General features: G+C 36.0%; 1 protein-coding gene across 1 annotated transcript in view; it reads left to right on the plus strand.

Annotated features, from left to right (window-relative positions):
* LOC145772608 (phosphatidylinositol-3,5-bisphosphate 3-phosphatase MTMR2-like) overlaps positions 1 to 20,463 on the plus strand; it is a 133,793-nt gene that overhangs the window by 53,592 nt on the left and 59,738 nt on the right. Inside the window, exons 4-5 of the mRNA XM_082584468.1 lie at positions 2,578 to 2,682; positions 4,861 to 5,019. Coding sequence (XP_082440594.1) covers positions 2,578 to 2,682; positions 4,861 to 5,019 — 264 coding nt within the window. The remainder of the gene's footprint in view (positions 1 to 2,577; positions 2,683 to 4,860; positions 5,020 to 20,463) is intronic.

Raw genomic sequence — 20,463 nt, forward strand, 5'->3', positions numbered from 1 at the left:
AGACGCTTCTACAACTTCCGCCGACGACGATTAGCGAAAGCACTCGCTACTTGCAATCTTTATTTTTTAAAATAGTCGTTCTTGCATTGGAAAAAAAGCTGAAAGTTTATTTTGATGGTCAAGGTGTTTTTTTTAAGCTGATGCTGCTAAGTGCTAACGAGTTGGTCTCAAAGTGTCGTTGCTCAGATTTTGAAAAGATATGACGCATTGTGGTACAACTCGGTCATTTACTATGGCATCTATAAAGTCAAAATCAGATAATCTTCGTCATACTTTCTCTTTTTTCCACTCATTTTATGTCAATAGAATTGATTAATTAACAATAAACCTAATTAAATCAATGCTAAAATTTAAAAAAAAGTTTACTCATGCTAGCCTACCGTTGTAGAATGTCGAGTTGGGGATACTGCTGCACTTTTAGCCGCTGTCACTTGTCAATCAATCGTTACCATTATTATTGAAATTTGAACTCGAGGCTGCTGTGTCAGAAACCCGTTATGTTACGAGAGTTAAGGCGTCGCAGAAATATTTAGCAACGTCTAAAACATCACAAAGAATGCGAGATGTGACAACAACACGCTCTACAAACACTGTGCCACTGTAACACAAAGTTTCATCTTCAACAATCGACTGTCCAGCGTAGTTGTGAAGACATGTTTAGTCGTAATTCATGCAGAGTTTTTCAATTTCTTGTGCCCCCCTTGTGAGCCTCACACGCCCCCCAAGGGCGGTGCGCCCCCCAGTTTAAGAAAGACTGAGATAGAGCGTGGACGAACAGCAACGTTTCCATCCATCAACGAGTATCTGGAGGAATGGAATCAAATTGCAATTAGCAATTTGATGTCATGAAACTCTTATTGGAGCATTTAGAAAACCTTATCACGGAGTTCGATTGCTACATCCCGGTTATAAATCTGGCATCTCAGTTGTGGGTCAGAAATCCGTTTAGGCCAGTGGTTCTCAACCTTTTTTCTCTATGGCCCATTTTTGTTGCACAAAAATTCTTATGTCTCATTAATTGTTTATACAAGAAAAAAAATGCAAAATAGGTTTAAAAACAAAAAAGCAGCAGAAAATATTTCTAAACAGATTATTATTGAACCGTGGATCAAGGAGATGCCCGCTCTTGAACAGTATTGACCAACTTGTAGTTACAGTGGTTCTCAACATTTATGCCGTATTCCTCCTTTGAAAGCCTCAAGTATTGTCATTTCCTCCCCACAATAATTCACAAAAAAATACTAAAAACAGATCTGCAGAAGTTTCAGTAAGCTACCACTTTCAGTTAGGCTATAACTTGATTGTAATCACAAAGTGGTCTATTACATCCTAAAGTGTTGTAAAAACTCAACGTTGACCTAAGTAAAACTATGTGCTCAGTCATAAATAAATTAACCATTTCAATAGATTATTTAGATAAATTTCCATTTGATTTACATTTCTTTCCAATTCCTTTCAACACAATTATTCCTCCGTTTAAGTTAAAAATTTCTCCTTATGGAGCCAAGTGGCTCCCTATAAGAACCACACTGTTGTAGTTGCTTAAAATCAACATCCGTATATTATGCAACAGACGGCATTGATTACATCACGGCACCAAAGTTATTATTTCAATAATTAGAATGGAAATTACCATTCTGCAGCAAATTACAGCAGCACCATTCATTGTTGCTGTAATCAAAACAACTAAACAAAATACACAACTGTAAAATTAACTATAGTAACACAAATGAAACTAAATTTTTCACTAACTCTGGCAAATTTGTAAATAGGTTTGTGGCCCACCTCAAAATCTTTCCATGGCTCACTAGTGAGCCATGGCCCACCAGTTGAGAACCGCTGGTTAAGGCAAAGGTTGACGACTTATCAGAGGATATTGCAGGACTACAGGAAGAACTTATCGAACTGTATCACGATCAGTTCCATCCACAACTTTTTTCCACAGAGTCATTTGGAGTATTCTGGACTTTGGTTAAAAAGGAAAAGTCAATAATTGATGACAAAGCAATGAGTTTTTTGCTCTCGTTTGCAACCACGTATCTGTGGGAGCAAGGATTTTTGGCACTGACGGTTAGGCTACTAAAACCAAGGCTTGCAATCGCCCCGATCCTGGTGACGATCTGCACATTTGAGTTCACTAAAATAGAGCCGTGTATTGAAGATATTGTGATGGAAAATCTTCAGTTTCTTCAATAACACTAAAATAAATCAATCATTTGTTGGTAATAGATCATTGGTTTATAGTAGGCTACTGTGTATTACAAGTGGTTGTCTGTGTCTTTTTGTATTTCGTGCATATCAGAAAAAAATACATTTTTTGGTTTGAGGTTTGGATCGTGAGGTGTTCATAAAACACAGATTTGAGTCGTGCTCAAAAAAGTTTGAGAACCACTGGTTTACATAGTAGCGTTCTGTATATATTTGATTGTTATTAAAACCAATACTGTTTATTGTATTTCAGCAAAGTTGTGTGCAGATTTTTATGATGGAAACTATTTGTTTATGAAGTTTCATACTTGTTGTAAACAAAATTTTGTGTGATCTTTTAAGCAACATCTAAGGAAATGTTTTTTATAGCTTGTTGTCCCCTCACCAGCCAGTGATGATGATTTGAGACAGGTCAGTCAGTTTCGAAGTCGAGGAAGAATCCCTGTTCTTTCATGGATTCACCCAGAAAGCCAGGTATTGTATTGCTGTAAAGTAAATAATATCACACCAAATCAGAAAAATCGATTTGTTGTGATGTAATAATACCAAAAGTAGAGATAAAGCGAGCAACGCGATATGCACGCTGTTACAGTATTTCACGTTAAATAACTCATAGGAGGGATAGGAAAGTTAATTTTGAGTTGATTCAACGTTTGAGTCAGCATAAATCGATTTACTTTTCCCGGCGGGTTATGTAGCGTAACAACAATGCCTAATAAGAAACTTACATTTGTTTTACATTAATTCGACATCTAGCGACGTTGAATTATTATAAAATAATGTTAATTGCTCAACCAGGTACCGGTAACAAATTAATAGCTCCCTGCGAGAAGATTGCCTCGATTTACGTATAAGCTAACATAATTTTGGCACAATTGGTACACTGCGAGCAACACAAAGTCTGTTTGATAAAGAACTAGTCAGAATCGGTATCATCAGATGCTTTATCAGCTGGACGAGATAACGGAAAACGAGGTGCAATAAGGAATAGATGCTTACAATAATTTGACGTCTACTGGCGTTAAATCAATGCAAATAGGTGATATTTCTATAAAAGATTCAATTCTCCCAGCTGGGCACGTGTCTAAGCGTCAGCGAAGTAGGAAGTAACCCAAATAAAACATCATGCAATAGTAAGATTGAATCAACATCCTAGTCTGGTGTAGTCTTAAGAAAATTAGATTGTTTTGTAATCTTGTGGTCTTTACAAGCGCTCGTGTGGCTTCGGCATCCTTATTGCCGACGCTAATGCGCCATTCATGCATCTGCGTCGGCAATCACCTCAGCAATTGCTGAAAGCCGATGCTAATTTCGAAGACTGTGTAGTCCAAAAGTCTAGCAAACTTAAATTGCAATTGTGGCCATACACATTATCATGCTTCACTTGACAAATAAATTTACAATTGCAAAAAATTGTTTAATAAAATGGTGAAAAAGGTGTACCTTGATTGCTCATTCAGTTAAGCGACCGATTGTGAATGAAAAAATAGCTAAATTATACAACAATGGCTCAACTCTTGTGGTGTGCGTTTGAGCAACACATGCAAAGGACCACTCTTCATTCAGCGGAGCCAAGTGGGTGGAATACAAAACAAACAACACTGCAAGAACAAAGGGAAACGATGGATCAATTGTTTGGCGCTTGACCAAGTACAGAAGTCAAACCTACCGGAGCAAGTTTAGATCGAGTTTGTGATTTGATTTCATAGAACGTAAAACTGTTCAAGCTATTAATCGGGAATGTGTGAAAAGAAAATTGCCAACAATATTCAGACAAAGATTTAATAGATAGTTCAGTTTGTTTTGCAACAGACATACAAAATGAAATAACTTCAAGCATGCAAGAGTTTTCATTATGTATTTTCCAGGTTGTTCAGTTAACGTTACATAATTATAGTCAAACGAAGTGGTGCTCAAAATAATGCACCACAATCGCGGCAAACTGACAATGTGGGTTCACAAGTAATACATTATAATCGTTTAGGCTGAAAATCAGCAACTTCAAGAAATCATGTTCAGAATTATGGAAATATTATCACCCTCTAGAATTAGCTAATTTTAGAAAAAAAACGACGCCGTTGAATGCAAATACAACATACAGTAGAATTATATTATCACCCTCTAGAATTAGCTAATTTTAGAAAAAAAACGACGCCGTTGAATGCAAATACAACATACAGTAGAATTTATTGCAACTAAATTCTACTGTATGTTGTATTTGCATTCAACGGCGTCGTTTTTTTTTCTAAAATTAGCTAATTCTAGAGGGTGATAATATAATTCTACTGTATGTTGTATGTGCATTCAACGGCGTCGTTTTTTTTCTAAAATTAGCTAATTCTAGAGGGTGATAATATTAAGCAACTATCTGTTTGAAAAGTGTTACATATTTTATTACATTATTATTGTGTAAACTGTGCTCAACGTACATACCTAATCTCCGGTTGAACAAGCCAAAACTATATCTGGGTGCAAATATTGCTGATTTTTCTTACTTCTGGAAATGGGAAAATGACAGGTGTCATGGCTATGATTGTAACAATTCAGACTCTTAGAAATTTCCTCAAATAGCAACATATTTGGCCGTGTTTTAGTAGGTCATGGGCCTATCTTATTTCTGTGATGCATTTCTCAAAACCACTTTTATTTTAGGCCACCATCACACGGTGTGCACAACCCCTGAGTGGAATCAGTTCGAAACGGAGTAGAGAGGATGAACGATATGTCCATCTAATATTGGAGGCAAACCCTCATGCACACAAGCTACTTATATTTGATGCCAGGCCGCAAGCTAATGCTGTTGCTAATGTGGTATGTATTGCGTGAATTTGCTATGGACACCAGCTTTCACATTACACAATAGCAGTTCAACTGATCAACTATGATGCAAGCAATAAGCAATATATGTAACTGTAACTGGCATTTAGTTATTTGATCACTTTATTTTGTCACAACATTTCACATTGAGATGGTTTTTTGGTTAAGTGTTGTGCAAGTTGTTAACGAGAAACTTACTTTCATTGAATCCACTCATTGATTGGATGCTTTCACAAACGGAATGGCCCGTTTCGGAGAATCCTTTTCGGAAAATCCAATTGGAGAAGTCCTGATTCGGAGACAGCCTTTTTCGGAGATTTTTTAAAAATCCAATGACGCCTTCTGTTTATTTAGAGAATTTTGTATTTTATTCCACAATATTGTTTCTTTTGCATTCCAGCAAAGAAAAATAAATTGAGTTGAAATTTAGCAAAAAATAAAAAGCGAATTAAATTTATTTTTGAACTACGGTGATAAATTAAAATGTTTGCTCACATAAAATTGACATGTACCCTGCATCGTCGTTTGTATGCAAACTTAGAATATATTCGAATCCTCAACTATTAGAAAATTCCAATTCTCAGTTTAACAAGTCAATGCAAAAACGCCGGAGATGATTCAATCGATGTCAAATAACAAAACTAACAAAAATAACAGTTCATGCATCTATTTGGAAATTATGGCTGATTATTATTATTATCAGGTAGGTTATAAAAACACCTTAATCTTAATGTTAAGCAACAGAAAGCAAGATTGTTAAAACTAATTTTTAAATTGGGTGATCATTCACGGAATAGTCTGTTTCTGCAAGTTCCCTATTCGGCGATTTTTTGAAAATCCAACAATGCCTTCTGTAAATCCAACAACGCCCTATGTTTATTTAGAGAATTTTGTATTTTATTCCACAGTATCGTTTCTTTTGCATTCCCACAAAGAAAAATAAATTAAAATGCAATTTAACAAAAAATGTTTGAACTATTAAATTAAAATGTTTGCTCACATAACATTGACATGTATCCTACGTCATCCACCTTCTTTGCGTCATGTTTATGTCATTCGTCATGTCATTCATTTTGAAATAAGCTATTTGTTGATTTTATATGATATTTCAAATATATTTTACATCAAAATCAACCCTTTTCACAAAACGATGCTGTAACTCAAAACAGTCAAAGAAGTTTTGATGTCAACAAAACTTTTGAATGTAATGTAAAGGCAATTACATCGTTTTAACGTCGCCAGACGTTGAAATTGTGTACAAAAGGGAACTTTTGCTGACCAGGTATACAGGTTGTACCTGGTTGTACATACAGTTGTTGTTGTTGTACATACAGGTTGTACCTGAGAAACATTTACAAAATATTTGATAAAACTACCATTCAACGTTTTATAGGCAGAGAAACTTTTTCTCGAACCGTTAAAAATTTCATGATCAGATTACCGCTTCAATGTGTGATGGAAATCTACAAGTAAATCTGCATCAGGCATTGCAGAGTGCAAAAAACAGTGTTGCAGAACTCGTTTTCGAATATTAAATTCTCATCAGTGCAACTACGTTTATGAACACACCAACAACGGACAAATTTAAACTCAATATTACAAAGATAATAAGGACATATTTTCAGTGTTCAATTGAATATTAATAAATCCAGAGACATCAGAAAATCACTTCCAGCATGCAATTCCAGACTGACATTACTCGCTTAAGTTTTTTTTTTTGTTAAAACAGACTTAATATTCAAAGCAAAAACAGCCATCACAATGAATATCTACGGAAGTATATTAATTTACAGCACTTAGATAAGGAATGAAAATTAGTAATACAATGTAGCAATAATACAATAGTAGCGTATTCAATTAATTAGCGACGACCTTTTACAGTACACATTAATTCGAAAAGAAATAAGAATTTATCAAAAATGTCAGTCATGTTTTTTAGAAGATTTCACCACCGGTTACAGGACCATCTATGATTGTTACCTTGACAGAGTAAAACTATAATTGATCATATATGCCTTGGAGAGTAGCTAGTTGAGAAAATTCAGATAATACGAAACCAAGAAAGTTTCCAGCTATTATATACATGTGGTCTGCTGGTTCTTTTTGAACAGAATTTGTACTAATGTGTAGAAAAATCACTTTTCTATAAGTTTGAAAAGTTAATATTCTGGCATTTTGTATGCTTAACTTGCAGCCCTCGAAATTAGCTTCCGTCTACGACGGCAATAACATTGCCGTCGCCAAATCAACAAACCTTGGATTGCGGCGGCAATTGCCTTGGATTGCGGCGGCAAAGTTTCAAAAATTGCATTTTTTAAATAAAATTTGAAAATAGATATTCATTTAGGAGGTGGAGCTATAAATCATCGAGATAATTTTATTTCCAAGTATTTTATAGCTGGCATAATTTATAGCGATATTATGAGCAGTTTAAGATTTTTCAAAAAAGATTTTTGAGGGAGGCAATGGAAAGATCGTATTTTATTGATTAATAAATCCCATTGTAAACCTAACAAATGTAACAATGATTTATGACAAGTATCAAATAAAACAATCGCAACAACAACAAGGAAAAAACTCGTAGCCACGTGTTGCGTAATCTTCACGTAGCTGTAGCTTGCTTGATGTTACGCGAGTATCATGCTTTTGACAAAAACAATCATTTTCTTTGCAATACTGTATTGGTTCACCTCTTGCTTTACGTTGACTTGAAGCGAAAACAAATGATCAAAAAAAAATTTAAACGTCCGTTCAAATTACATTTATTTGCAGTAAGTAATGTAACCTAAGCGGGGTGGCTGCCACTCCGCCACAGCGGTTATGGCGTGGCCACCCCGTAAGTCGGCGCCAGTGGACACCGGTTACATCCCTAGTGATATGGTACGTTCCATATTCATAACTTTACCAAAGAAAATCGGAGCAACAGAATGCTCACTCCACAGAACAATTAGCCTTGTGAATTACGTAACAAACAGCTTACTCCAAATCATGATGATGAGATTGAGACCAAAACTACAATCGGAAATTTGTCCGATCTCCAGATCTGATCAACGCTTACAGTGAGATGATTTTGAGAGACTTCGAACATATGAATGGAGTAAAGGTTGGGATACAAAATGTAACAAGCTTGAGATACGCTGATGAATGATGATACAGTCCTGATAGCAGAATCTGCAAACGATCTACAGGACTTATTAAATTGTGCTGTCAATAACAGTACACCAATGGGTTTAAAGTTAAATTCAAAAACAGAATGTATGATCGTATCAAAAAAGAAAACTTATCCAAATGCAACCATACACTCAATGGTGTGTTGCACTCAATGGTGTGAAACAAGTTGATAAATTGAAATATCTTGGGTACACTATAACTTGCGATGGCAAAGTGACACAAATTAAAAAGAGAATCGCTATAGCAAAGGATATTTTCAGTAAAATGAGCACAGTCTTCAGGAATCGCAACATGACAACAAAGACCAAAATTAAACTTTTGAAAGCATATGTAGAATCAATTCTAACCTACGGATGTGAATGCTGGACAATAAGTAACGATATGATAATAAGAACAGTTAGAAGGCGCCAGATGCAATTTGTAGGTCATATTCACAGACATGGAGATTTGCAAAAATTTGGGATGGGAAAAAGAAGCAGTGGTCGTCAAAGAATAACTTATTTAAACAGATTGAATCAATGGGCCACAAACACAACAGTCAAAACGAACGATTAAATACGAATGGCAAATGACAGAGAAGTTTGGAAGACCATGATCGCCAACGTCTGTATCAGATGAGACACATGATCATCATCAATCGTTTCTTTTGCATTCCGACAAAGAAAAATAAATTGAAATTTAGCGAAACATAAAAAGCGAATTGAATTTATTTTTGGACTGTTAAATTAAAATGTTGCTCACATAAACTTGACATGTATCCTGCGTCACCGTCTGTATGCAAACTTAGAATATATTCGAATCCTCAACTATTACAAAATTCCAATCCCTAGTTTAACAAGTCAATACAATCAATGCGGTACATAACAAGTAGGGTGGGTCGAAACGGACTTTTTCTCCGATTTCATTGCTACAAACTTTCTTTCTTGCAAATAATCATAAAACGACATTCCTGAAAGTTTGAGCTTGATCGAACATCGTGTTCATTTCTAAAAATGCTGATTCTTGCCACTGTTCACTACCTGTGAAATAAGTAGAGCCAGTAAAAGTCATTAAAGTCATATTTTTTTGGTAATGCAGAAAGTTGTCAAACCGATAACAGTGAAACAACGACGTTTCTAGGGTGTCTATTTAAGAAGTTATAAAGTCATAAAAAGTTATATTTTCTGTTTTAGATCATAAAATATGACTTCATTTTTACTTCAAAATACAAAGATTGAGCCGGAGTAACTTTGTAAATGCAGGTCAAACAGCTCCTGTAGACATTGAACTTTGATAATTTGTGGAAGGGAGGCAATGAGAGTTCTCACGCTGAGTCTCACTTAGCATTGAAAGCAACATTTTTATTACTTTCTGTAGCCTAGTAATAGCGCTTGCTGTTTGATGTTAATTTGCATTGTGACATCATCTTGACACATTATTTTACAACACACAATCCAGTCTCTGAACATTATAAACACTTGCAGTAGGCCACTACGTCGCTAATAAGCTGAACCGTCGTAACTCCAAAAATGCAATTTTGAGAAAATTGAGTTTTAAAGTTCACGCTGTGTTTGCTGTACATTGTTTGTTTGCTGTTGTTTGTTTGCAACAGTGTTGTTTGCACGCTATGTTTGCTGTTTGATCTTTCTAAAAGTTCTCTAACGGAAAAACATGAACACTATACATTGTTTTTCATGGAGCTTTGTTGTTGAAAAAAAAGATAATTCTTTTTTGCAAAAATTGAACGTTAGAAAAATGAGTATGGACATACGATAGTTTAACCATAAAAAATTGTCGAAATGTAGTTACAATAAAACAGCAAAATTGTTATGCGAAATAGAAAGAAATATAAGTAAGCCTTAAATATCAACATGCAAAAAACGATTGAAAGAAAAATTAACTAAAAGAAAAGGGAGTGTTAACGTGAAACGTGTAAAATTACTTGCAGAGCAGAGTATCGTTAGTCCCATTTTATTATTTTATTTTTTTGCAAAACTATCGTAACTCCAATTTACGATAGTTCATCGTTCTGTATCATCAAAACTAAAGCAGATGGACTTACGATGCTTTAACAAAATAAACTGTAGTTTATAAAGATATCAAATCAATCAAAAATGCAATTTTGAAAAATTTGGACTTACGATAGTTCAGCTGATTAACGGCGACTAAGTCAACCAGTGCTGAGACCTCAAGAGTCAAGGGTACTTTTCGAATACAGAGCTTTGACTCTTACTACTAAGTAGCTGGTTTGGTAGGTAGGCCTACACATAGGCGCCGACTTTTATTTTTGCACGGGGTGGCAGATAGCACAATATGGCAACCTGTAAACTTTCAAACTGCATGTTTTTGTTTGATTTTACTAAGCATTCGAAAATTGCATTTTTTTTAATGAAATTTGAAAATAGATATTCATTTAGGGCAGTGATTCCCAACCGCGGCTCTTAGAACCGCATGCACCTCCAAGCTAGCCTTCTTGCGGCTCTCGTTGACCCCTGAAAATCCCACAAAAAAATGTAAAAAAATCTATTTATAATAACTAGGGCGATTATTTTATGACTTGTCAAAATTGTTTGCGAAGTCAAAATTATTTACAAACTGTATTGTCGTTGTGTCGTAGAGGTTGCATTGTCAGTGAAATTTTCATTTTACATCTTACACAGTGATGTCAGGTTGTTTTTTTGAAAACAAGAAAGTGAATCTAAGAAACAAGCCCAAAACAGGCAAATCAACACAAAGACAAGCCCAATAATTTGCAACCAATACCAATTAGCACAAAGCACGCTTAAAGCACACATAGGCTATCCGCTAAAGCACACGTTAATTACTTGAGTGTTTTCATGCGGCTCCATACGTACTCTGAAGTTTGAAATTCGGCCCCGACACCAAAAAAGGTTGGGAACCACTGATTTAGGGAGTGGAGCTATCAATCATCGAGATAATTTTATTTCCGAGTATTTTATAGCTGTCATAATTTATAGCGATATTGAGCAGTTTAAAATTTTTCAAAAAAAATTTTTGGGAGAGGCAATGGAAAGATCGTATTTTATTGATTAATAAATCCCATTGTAAACCTAACAAATGTAACAATGACTTATGAAAAGTAACAAATAAAACGATTGCAACAACAACAAGGAAAAAAATTGTAGCCACGTGGTGCGTAATCTTCACGTAGCTTGCTTGATGTTACGCGAGTATCATGCTTGTGACAAAAACAATCATTTTCTTTGCAATACTGTATTGGTTCACCTCTTGCTTTACGTTGACTTGAAGCGAAAACCAATGATCAAAAAAAGATTTAAACGTCCGTTCAAATTACATTTATTTGCAGTAAGTAATGTAACCTAAGCGGGGTGGCTGCCATCATGCCATAGAGGTTATGGGGTGGCGTGGCTGGCCACCTCGTAAGTCGGCGCCAGTGGATGCATTAGACATTTGAATTTTTGTAATGATTTTCAAGCGAAACAGAAGTGTTTTGTTAGTTGTTCGAGTGTGTTATTGTTCAAAATACATGTAAAAACTTACATACGAGTTATTAATTAGAGATTAGCATAATTTTGATTCTTTAAAACAAAGTCATATATTACACTGGTCAACACAAATTTTTTGGCAGACAAAGTTAGAGTGTTTTTGGGGGTTTTGAAGGGCGCTGATTTTGAATATGGCCTTAGTTTTCCCGAATTGGCTTTAGCTTTCCCGAATTGGCTTTAGTTTTAGAGATATCGCATAGGGTCATTTTGACCAAAATTCCATATTTGAGCTTTATGCGCTAGATCAAAAATAAAAGTTTAACAATATTAGATGTTTCAGAAATGCAATTTAATGGTCAATTGTGAACAATAATAACAGTTTTAAGTTTAAATACAGCAACATCACGAAATTTTTAGGGATATTAGATTTGTCATACTTCAAAACTTTATGTTACCGATGTCATATACACAAAATACACAATCATATACAGTAGAGTAAGTACATAAAACACTAAAAAATGTTGCATTAAATCAGTCAATCAACATTGTATCATAAAATTTAGATAAAAGGAACCACATTATCTTTTTCATTGTAAATTGAAAACATTGGTATGAAATACAATAAGATTAAAACTACTAACTTGCGACGACAAAATGTTCGTCTCTTGTAAGATTTTCGCTTGTGAGAAACTTTTGGACAGTTTCTCAACAGGTTTCAGCAATAGTATGCCATCATGTGCTCATTCCATCTGCCCTGATATCTTTCTTCCATTGTCTTGGTGGAACCTTTCCCCCTTCTCCTCACTGTAATCACCAAGATTGTCTGGAAATCTATCAAGGTGGCTGAACAGGAAGTGAACTTTAATGCTCATGTTAGCTCCACATTTTCCAAATGCAGCTAACATCTTCCGAACTAATTCTCTGTAATTAGGTGCTTTGTGATTCCCCAAGAAGTATTGAACTACATCCTTGAAGGAGTTCCATGCAGTGAGTTCATTGCTGTTCATCTGACTGGTGAAATCCGAATCTTTCATCAACATTCGAATCTGAGGTCCATCAAAGACACCAGCTTTAAGCTTTTCATCGGAGAGTCCTGGAAACTGACTGCAAATGTACTTGAAGCAATTCCCTTCCTTGTTTAATGCTTTGACGAACTGCTTCATTAACCCTAATTTGATGTGCAGAGGAGGAAATACAATTCTATCCCTGGGAACAAAAAGTTCATTGATTGCATTAGCTGTTCCAACTTGAAGACTAGTGAGTTCTGGCCAGTTTTTCTTGCCCCAGTGCTGGGTTCTCGCCCTGCTGTATCACAAACACAGGAAGCAAGGATACTTGGTGTATACACTTTGTTGACCAATTAGAAAATTGACCATTTTTATGTCAACACAGATGAGCTACTTATGGGTATTGTAGTCAAGCTTTTCAAGGACAAGTTTGATGGCATCATACTCCTCTTTCATCTTGGTAGAATGTCCAATTGGTACAAGAGCAAAATGTGGGACGGAATGTAGTACTTCACAGTAATTTTTAAATTAGCGTTAGTTACTAATTATTATGTTATATCAAACAAAGTTGATAAGATTTACGTCTTCTTGGTGAGATGTTTAGGGGATAAATACACTAATTTGGGCTAATCTATGGGTATAGGTATCTTCTAAACTAGAGTCAACCTGGCAAAACCAATGTCATATTCGTAATCAGCGACCTTGAAAACCCCAGAAAACACTCTTAGATGTCCTGCCAAAAAATTATTTTCTCATTTTGTTGACCAGTGTTATCATATATTTCAAAAAATAAAGTCATATTTTTCAATTTTTTAGGTAAAAAAGAAGGTTCTAGTATAGCACAACGTCACTATCAAAGCAGTTGTAATTATTAGGGTAGGCCAGTCCGTGGTGCATTCCCAGGTCCAACGTCAATGCAGGTGAACAATGGTTGCGATTATTACAATTCAAGTACTTGACAATTCTTGGCACATTTTCTCAAATGATCAAAATATAGTCATCATAACACACATTATTACCTGATTTGTTGCCACACAAGTGTGGATGCGAGCCTTGCATTTCTCATCACGTCGGGAACAACACCAGTATTTCTTAAGCCCGTCTGGACTATATTGAGCCAGTTGAAACATGTAGCCATCATGTAGAAAAACCTCACCTTTGCGCTGCGTACTAATCGATTCCTCTGCCATGATCAAGTAACATCAACTGGGAGTCTAACGAAGGAACTAATCAAAGGAATTTCAGGTCATGTAACGCCGAAACCCAGGTTTACTCTAAACTGCCACTTAGGTTTTAACTTCATCTTTTATGGCAAACGCTATTTGGCAACTGTCTTTTTTTTGTTGACACGTTTTGGCTGAGACTTTATCTCATTAACCCCTATTGGTAATCATGAAAACTATTGTTTTCATGTAAAACACATATTTTGAACGAACCCAGACATCAAAACTCGTCATTTTTACATTGATTCAACGTCTGCAGACGTTGAATGAATGTAAAAATGACGGATTTTGCCGTCTGGGAAGGCACTCAAAGGTAAACACTGGATAAAATGCAAGAATGCAAAAGATACCATATTGTCCCTGTGGAATATGTGGCAAGAGAGTGCTGAGAAATTCAATGCAATGCAAGGAATGTGGAAAGTGGGTACATGCAAGATGTGTTAATGTCAAGAGAGCCGCAACAAGATTGGCGAAGTGTTTTGTTTGTGGGAAATGCAGTAAAGGATGGAATGAAGTGGAAGGCCATGATGATGAGTTCTGCCATGGCATCGAAACAATGACAGACTTCTGTTATCTGGGTGATCGGATAAATGGAAGTGGTGGATGTGAAGCAGCGGTGACAACAAGGGCAAGATTGGGCTGGGCAAAGTTCAGGGAATGTGGGGAAATATTGTATGGCAGAAAATTTTCACTAAGGATGAAAGGAAAAGTATATCGGAGCTGTGTGCGGCCTGCAATGCTATATGGTAGCGAGACATGGATATTGAGAGAGAGTGAACTGGCAATCCTGAGAAGAACGAAAAGGTCAATGGTGAGAGCAATGTGTGGGGTGAAAACGAGAAGGGAAAAAAGGACTGAAGAATTGTTGGATATGCTAGAGATGAGAGAGACCATAGACCAACTGGCAAGGGCAAATGGAGTAAGATGGTATGGACATGTGATAAGGAGGGAGGAAGGAAGTTTTCTTAGAAAGGCACTAGATCTAAAGGTGGATGGGAAGAGGAAACGCGGTCGTCCAAGAAGAACGTGGAAACAACAAGTGAAGGATGAATTTAAAAAAGTCGGACTGAAGGAGGAAGATGCAAGGGACAGGGTGAAATGGAGAAAAGGGATTAAGACAATTGCTGCGCGGAAACAATCGGCCACCCCCACTAGTGGGGAACAAACCGACGATGGATTATGATGATGATGATGATTGTCGAATTAAAATACAAAATTCTTTAACTAAACAGAAGAACCGGACATACATTTCTCTGTTATCATTTTTAATGTAAAAATTCCTTTTTGTGGTCCCTTTGTCTGGAACAAATAAAAACTGTGCTGTTGAAATTTCCGATTGTAGTTTTGGTCTCAATCTCATCAACATGATTCGGAGTAAGCTGTTTGTTACGTAATTCACAAGGCTAATTGTTCTGTGGAGTGACCATTCTGTTGCTCCGGTTTTTTTTGGTAAAGTTATGAATATGGAATGTACCATATCACTAGGGATGTAACCGGTGTCATAAATATGTTTTATGATCTCAGTGGTTAGGTCTAAACTCCACTCATCTAAAGCTTCGAGATCAACTATTGTGGAATAAAATACAAAATTCTCTACTGCAAGTAAACAGAAGGCGTCGTTGGATTTAGAATTTTGTATTAGTTGAGGATTCTAATATATTCTAAGTTTGCATGCAGACGGCGACGCATGATACATGTCAATTTTATCTGAGCAGACATTGATAGTTCAAAAATAAATTTAATTCGTTTTTTAGTTTTGAGATCTCAATGGTTAGGTCTAAACCCCACTCATCTAAAGCTTCGATGATTTCAACTATAAAAGAAGCGATATTACAACATTCTCTAAATAAACAGAAGACGTCGTTGCCCATTTGATGTGAGCAAACAGTTGAATTTAATAGTTCAAACATTTTTCGCTAAATTTCATTTTAATTTGTTTTTCTTTGTCGGAATGCAAAAGAAATGATGTTGGATTACAGAAGGATTATCGTTGGATTTTCAAAAAATTGTCGAATAGGGAACTAACCGCTAAAGACTGTAGCCCAATAGGGAACTAGCCTAATCGGATCAGCCAAATCGGACTAGCCGAATCGGGCTGTAGCCGAAAAGGGGAATAGCCGAATCGGACTAGCCGAATCGGATCAGCCCAATCTGACTAGCCGAATAGTTGCAGACCCGTTGTACCAACTGTTTGGCCAACTGTTCTACTGTACAGTCGGTTTCCAGTCCATATTCTACTATTTAGAAGTCCATGCTTTAATCAAACGAAATTTTATGCGCTTCTTCATCGTGTGTCACATGGCGGTAGCCCAGAGCATCAGGCATGCTATTTTATGCGCTGACAATGATCTTGTGAACTGTAAAAAGTTTGCAAATTTACAAATACTGGCTTAATTGTTACGTAAAAGTTATTCTTTCATCAAATGCTTAATGTTTACCGGTGTCGTTGCAATTATAAAAAGTGGTACAAAATTGGATAAATGGTTCTTCGGCAGTAAAGAAAAGTAATGCTTCCGATGATATGGCATCGCGCGTTCATGAACAGGCAGTTTTGCGTCTTCAAGTATTCCAGTGACGAGGCGACAACCTCATCCTCCGATGATCCGATTCTGACTAGTTCTTTGTGTTGCTCGCAGCATCATCCTAATTGTGCCGAAATTATGTGAGTGTATACGTTACTCGAAGCAATCTTCTCACAGGGAGCTATTGATTTGTTACCGGTACCTGATTGAGCAATTAACGTTATTTCATGATAGTTCAATGTCGCTAGATGTTGAATTAATGTAAAACAAACGTAAATTTCTTATTGGGCTTTGCTGTTACGCGATATAACCCGCCGGGAAAATTAAATCGATTTGTGCTGACTCGAACGTTGAATTAACTCAAAATTAACTTACTTTCCCCCCTCCAATGACTTATTTAACGTGAATCACCGTAACAGCGTGCGTATCGCGTTGCTCGCTTTATCGCTACTTTTGGTATTATTACATCACAACAAATCAAACAGTGCGATCGTGATAGACTATTCGATTATCCTTTTCTCTTCTCGTTTTGCATGATTTTGGTACAATTTTTTCGTAATAAACGTTCACAGCAATTGCGGAGGCAATTTCAACTTTTGCCGTTTGGCCTCGTCAATGTTTTTGCGAAGTAAAAATATGCTAATTTCGAAGACTGTGTGAGTGTTCACAGCAAGTAAAATAGTCCGAGGTGAGGTCTTGGTGCGATGTTTCTGCTTATTAAACTCCCGTTGCGAGTAAATCAAAGAGGAAGAAATTTTGAACAATTTTTGTCCTAATTAATTATGTGTGCTCATTTTGCGATGGCATTTTTACTGCCGTAGCAGAATGGCCATTATGACGTTTGCGGCGGCATTTACCACGGCAATTGCCGTGTGCCGCCGCTAATTTCGAGGACTGACTTAATATTTAATTTTTGCAGAAGTACCCTAAAACGATTATTTTGCTTTATCTTGCTGCCTTTTAATTGCCGTGCTTAACTGCTTATCCAATTTTACGCAAAGTGCAAAACAATGAACCGCTCCAACGCAATGCGGAGTGTGTGTGCCAGTGTAATATATATATTAGTTAGCTTTGCATGCGAATCTTACATAGTGCTTTATTTCTGAAATCTTCGATGCAAGAAACCCATAGATGTTTTACTAGTTGGAAAATCTTGCATTGTTTACATCTAAGTATGTTACAATGGTTTACATTATGTTACAATGTAAATAATGACTGAAATTTTCAGTAAACAATGACGGATTATATTGTTGTGCAATGCAAAAATAACTAAATATATCGGCTTGATATCAATGGTTTATATCGTGTTCATTATAAAATTGAAACAAAATTTGCATTAGTTTTTCATAAGCCAATGCTTTCCGAAGCTCATAATTTCTAGTTTTTATGGAACCAAGCATCCCTTAGCAATAGTACCTAAAATATTGAATTTTTTTCGCTCTGCTTTGCCTTTTTGCTTGGCATTGAGCACTTTTGGTAGTGTTAATAGTTTTCATTGTTTTTGAATTTTTTGTTTGTGTGGTTTTGGCTTACAATCGCATGTAGACATTTCGATGTGAGAGGAGTAGCTTATCTGAAATTTCTAATTTGCAAACTTGTTGATTTTTAAATTATTGATTTTTTCAACAGCGCCTAACAAAGAACCAAAAGCCATTCCATTTGCACTGTAGCACATTTATGACTAATCATGTAGGATACTAAAAAAAATACAAATTTGTAAGGAAGCAAGTTTGCTGTACTATAGACAGAAGCAAAACAAATCCATTGGGTTTGAATGACCCTATTGAAACCCAATTACCCTTCAGTCTATGTGTGGTGCAATTTATGTCTGTCTATGGTGGGTCTCATGTTATTGCATAAAGCTGAAAATGACGTTTAGTGAGTTACTTGGAAGAGAAGTTATTTTGTTTTACCAAAGACAATTGATAGACAACAAAGTATTTGACTTGAAAAACACTGATCAATCCCAGTTGGCCTACTTTGTTGTCTATCCATTGTCTATGATATTAGCGATGTAGAAAACGAAACTTGTACAATGTACAGTACGTCACGTAATAATTTGAAACCTTTTTTTCAATGCGATCTAGCCAATGAACAAAAATTTAAAGATTATAGAAATGAAAAGAGCGAGTTTTCTATTATTCTTACATATCCTGCACAGTGCACACATAAAACGGAGTTGATCTTTATTGCAATACTGGCAGTCTGACATGTGGAGTAAGGAAAGCTTTCACATTGTGTTTACATCATTTAGGTAAAGATACCATTTAGGTAATGAGCATTTTTTAATAATTGAATTCTGTAGGAAAATCAATGTCATGAATCATGATCATAAAAATACAAAAAATTAACATTAAATAAAGGTTGATAAAAAATAGTCTATAATTATAATTTCATATCAAAAACCATTTCTGGTGAAAATGTGATGCATAACAATGACAAAAAGTGAAGATCATCGAGTTTAATATCTGTCTCTACCTCCTAAAAAACACGGTGCAATGTATCAACCTTGAGTTTCTAAAAGCTTATACGAAATACCGCTACACTGATTGCAGTTCCACAATGGATTTTTTCATGTTCTAAATGTTCTAAATGTTTGAATAAAGAACACGTTTGTGGAAATTTTTACGGTATAGCTACTAGCTACATAAAACCTTCAAATCTAATCAGGCACATTTATGGTAATTTTGCTTATTTCATGGAATTTTGATTTATATTGGTTTACATGTCTTTTGTACAGAAACGTATTGTATACGGCAATGGATATTTTTTGGATCGAACTTCTACTGTTTCCAATAATTTGTATGTTTCTGGTATGCAAATTCAATGCTTTAAATCTAGTCTGGGAGCCAAATGCCATTTTTTACCTTAACCTTGCATTACTGTATTAAGTTTTTTTTACTGTTGATTTTGGTAGCCAAGGGTCTCTATTTTCAGAAACTGCTTGATGACATGTTGTCACCTTTGAGCAATTTGAGAAATTCAAGATGGCCGCCATTACCTAGAGCAGAAATGACCATAACTCCTTACCCATTCACATTAGGAAGGTGATTTTTGTCTCTATACCTAGGTTGTAGGGGTCAAGCTATCCATTAGAACTAAGTATTACATTAATATCGTATTACATAATGGTAATTTCCAAGATGGCGTCCAAGATGGCCGCCATTACCTATAAATGACCATAACTCCCTACCCATTCACTTTAGGAAGGTGATTTTTGTCTCTATACCTAGGTTGTAGGGGTCAAGCTATCCATTAGAACTAAGTATTACGTTAATATCGTATTACATAATGGTAATTTCCAAGATGGCGTCCAAGATAAACATATCGTCTCCCAACGGAAAGTCATCCACCCATTCCCTTGCCATGCTGATCACACAACCAGATAGTAACAGTAGTAAAACAGTCCAAGAAGACACCATTAGACGTGTGAAAAAGGAAGATATGATTAAGGCACTCGAGTATGACGTCGAAATAAAGAGATATAATGGTCCCAAGAAGCATCCGATGCCACAGAACACCCCCAAACGATCAGTTCATCCTTTGTGTATGCTGGCACAAGTAATTTCAAAGAGGAGAGGCAGTGAGATGGACTTTGCATTCCTTCAAGGCATGAAAAGCGCACTAGATTGTCCTGAGTACAATGGGTACAATACTAGGGATGCACGTCAACAGGGTCATTTAGTACAACCAAAGACGTCGGCTGCAATGTCAGGCAACAGTTCGGAGTTTTTACTTGTGATCTGCAGCTGTACAAGGTCGCTCTAAAAGTTCAGTGGACTTATCGAGACAGGTTTTCAAATGTTAATATGTTTAAATTTTCAAATTTTTAATTTTTAATTTTTATTTTAAATTAAGTTTTCAAATGTTCAAATGTTAAATGTTTGTATCATGGGCCAATCCTATAGATGTTTGCTGGTACACCTCTTCATTTTCTTTGAATTTCAAATGTTAGTCTACAATTGGGAGGGATGCACTCTTTAATGAGCTTCATTGGATCTATCGGGACACTGATGGCTGATACCGGTCTGTCAGATATAATGTCCTCTGTGTTTGGTGGTAAGTTGAA

Source organism: Aplidium turbinatum, chromosome 6, assembly GCF_918807975.1.
Source record: "Aplidium turbinatum chromosome 6, kaAplTurb1.1, whole genome shotgun sequence".
NCBI lineage: Eukaryota > Metazoa > Chordata > Ascidiacea > Aplousobranchia > Polyclinidae > Aplidium > Aplidium turbinatum.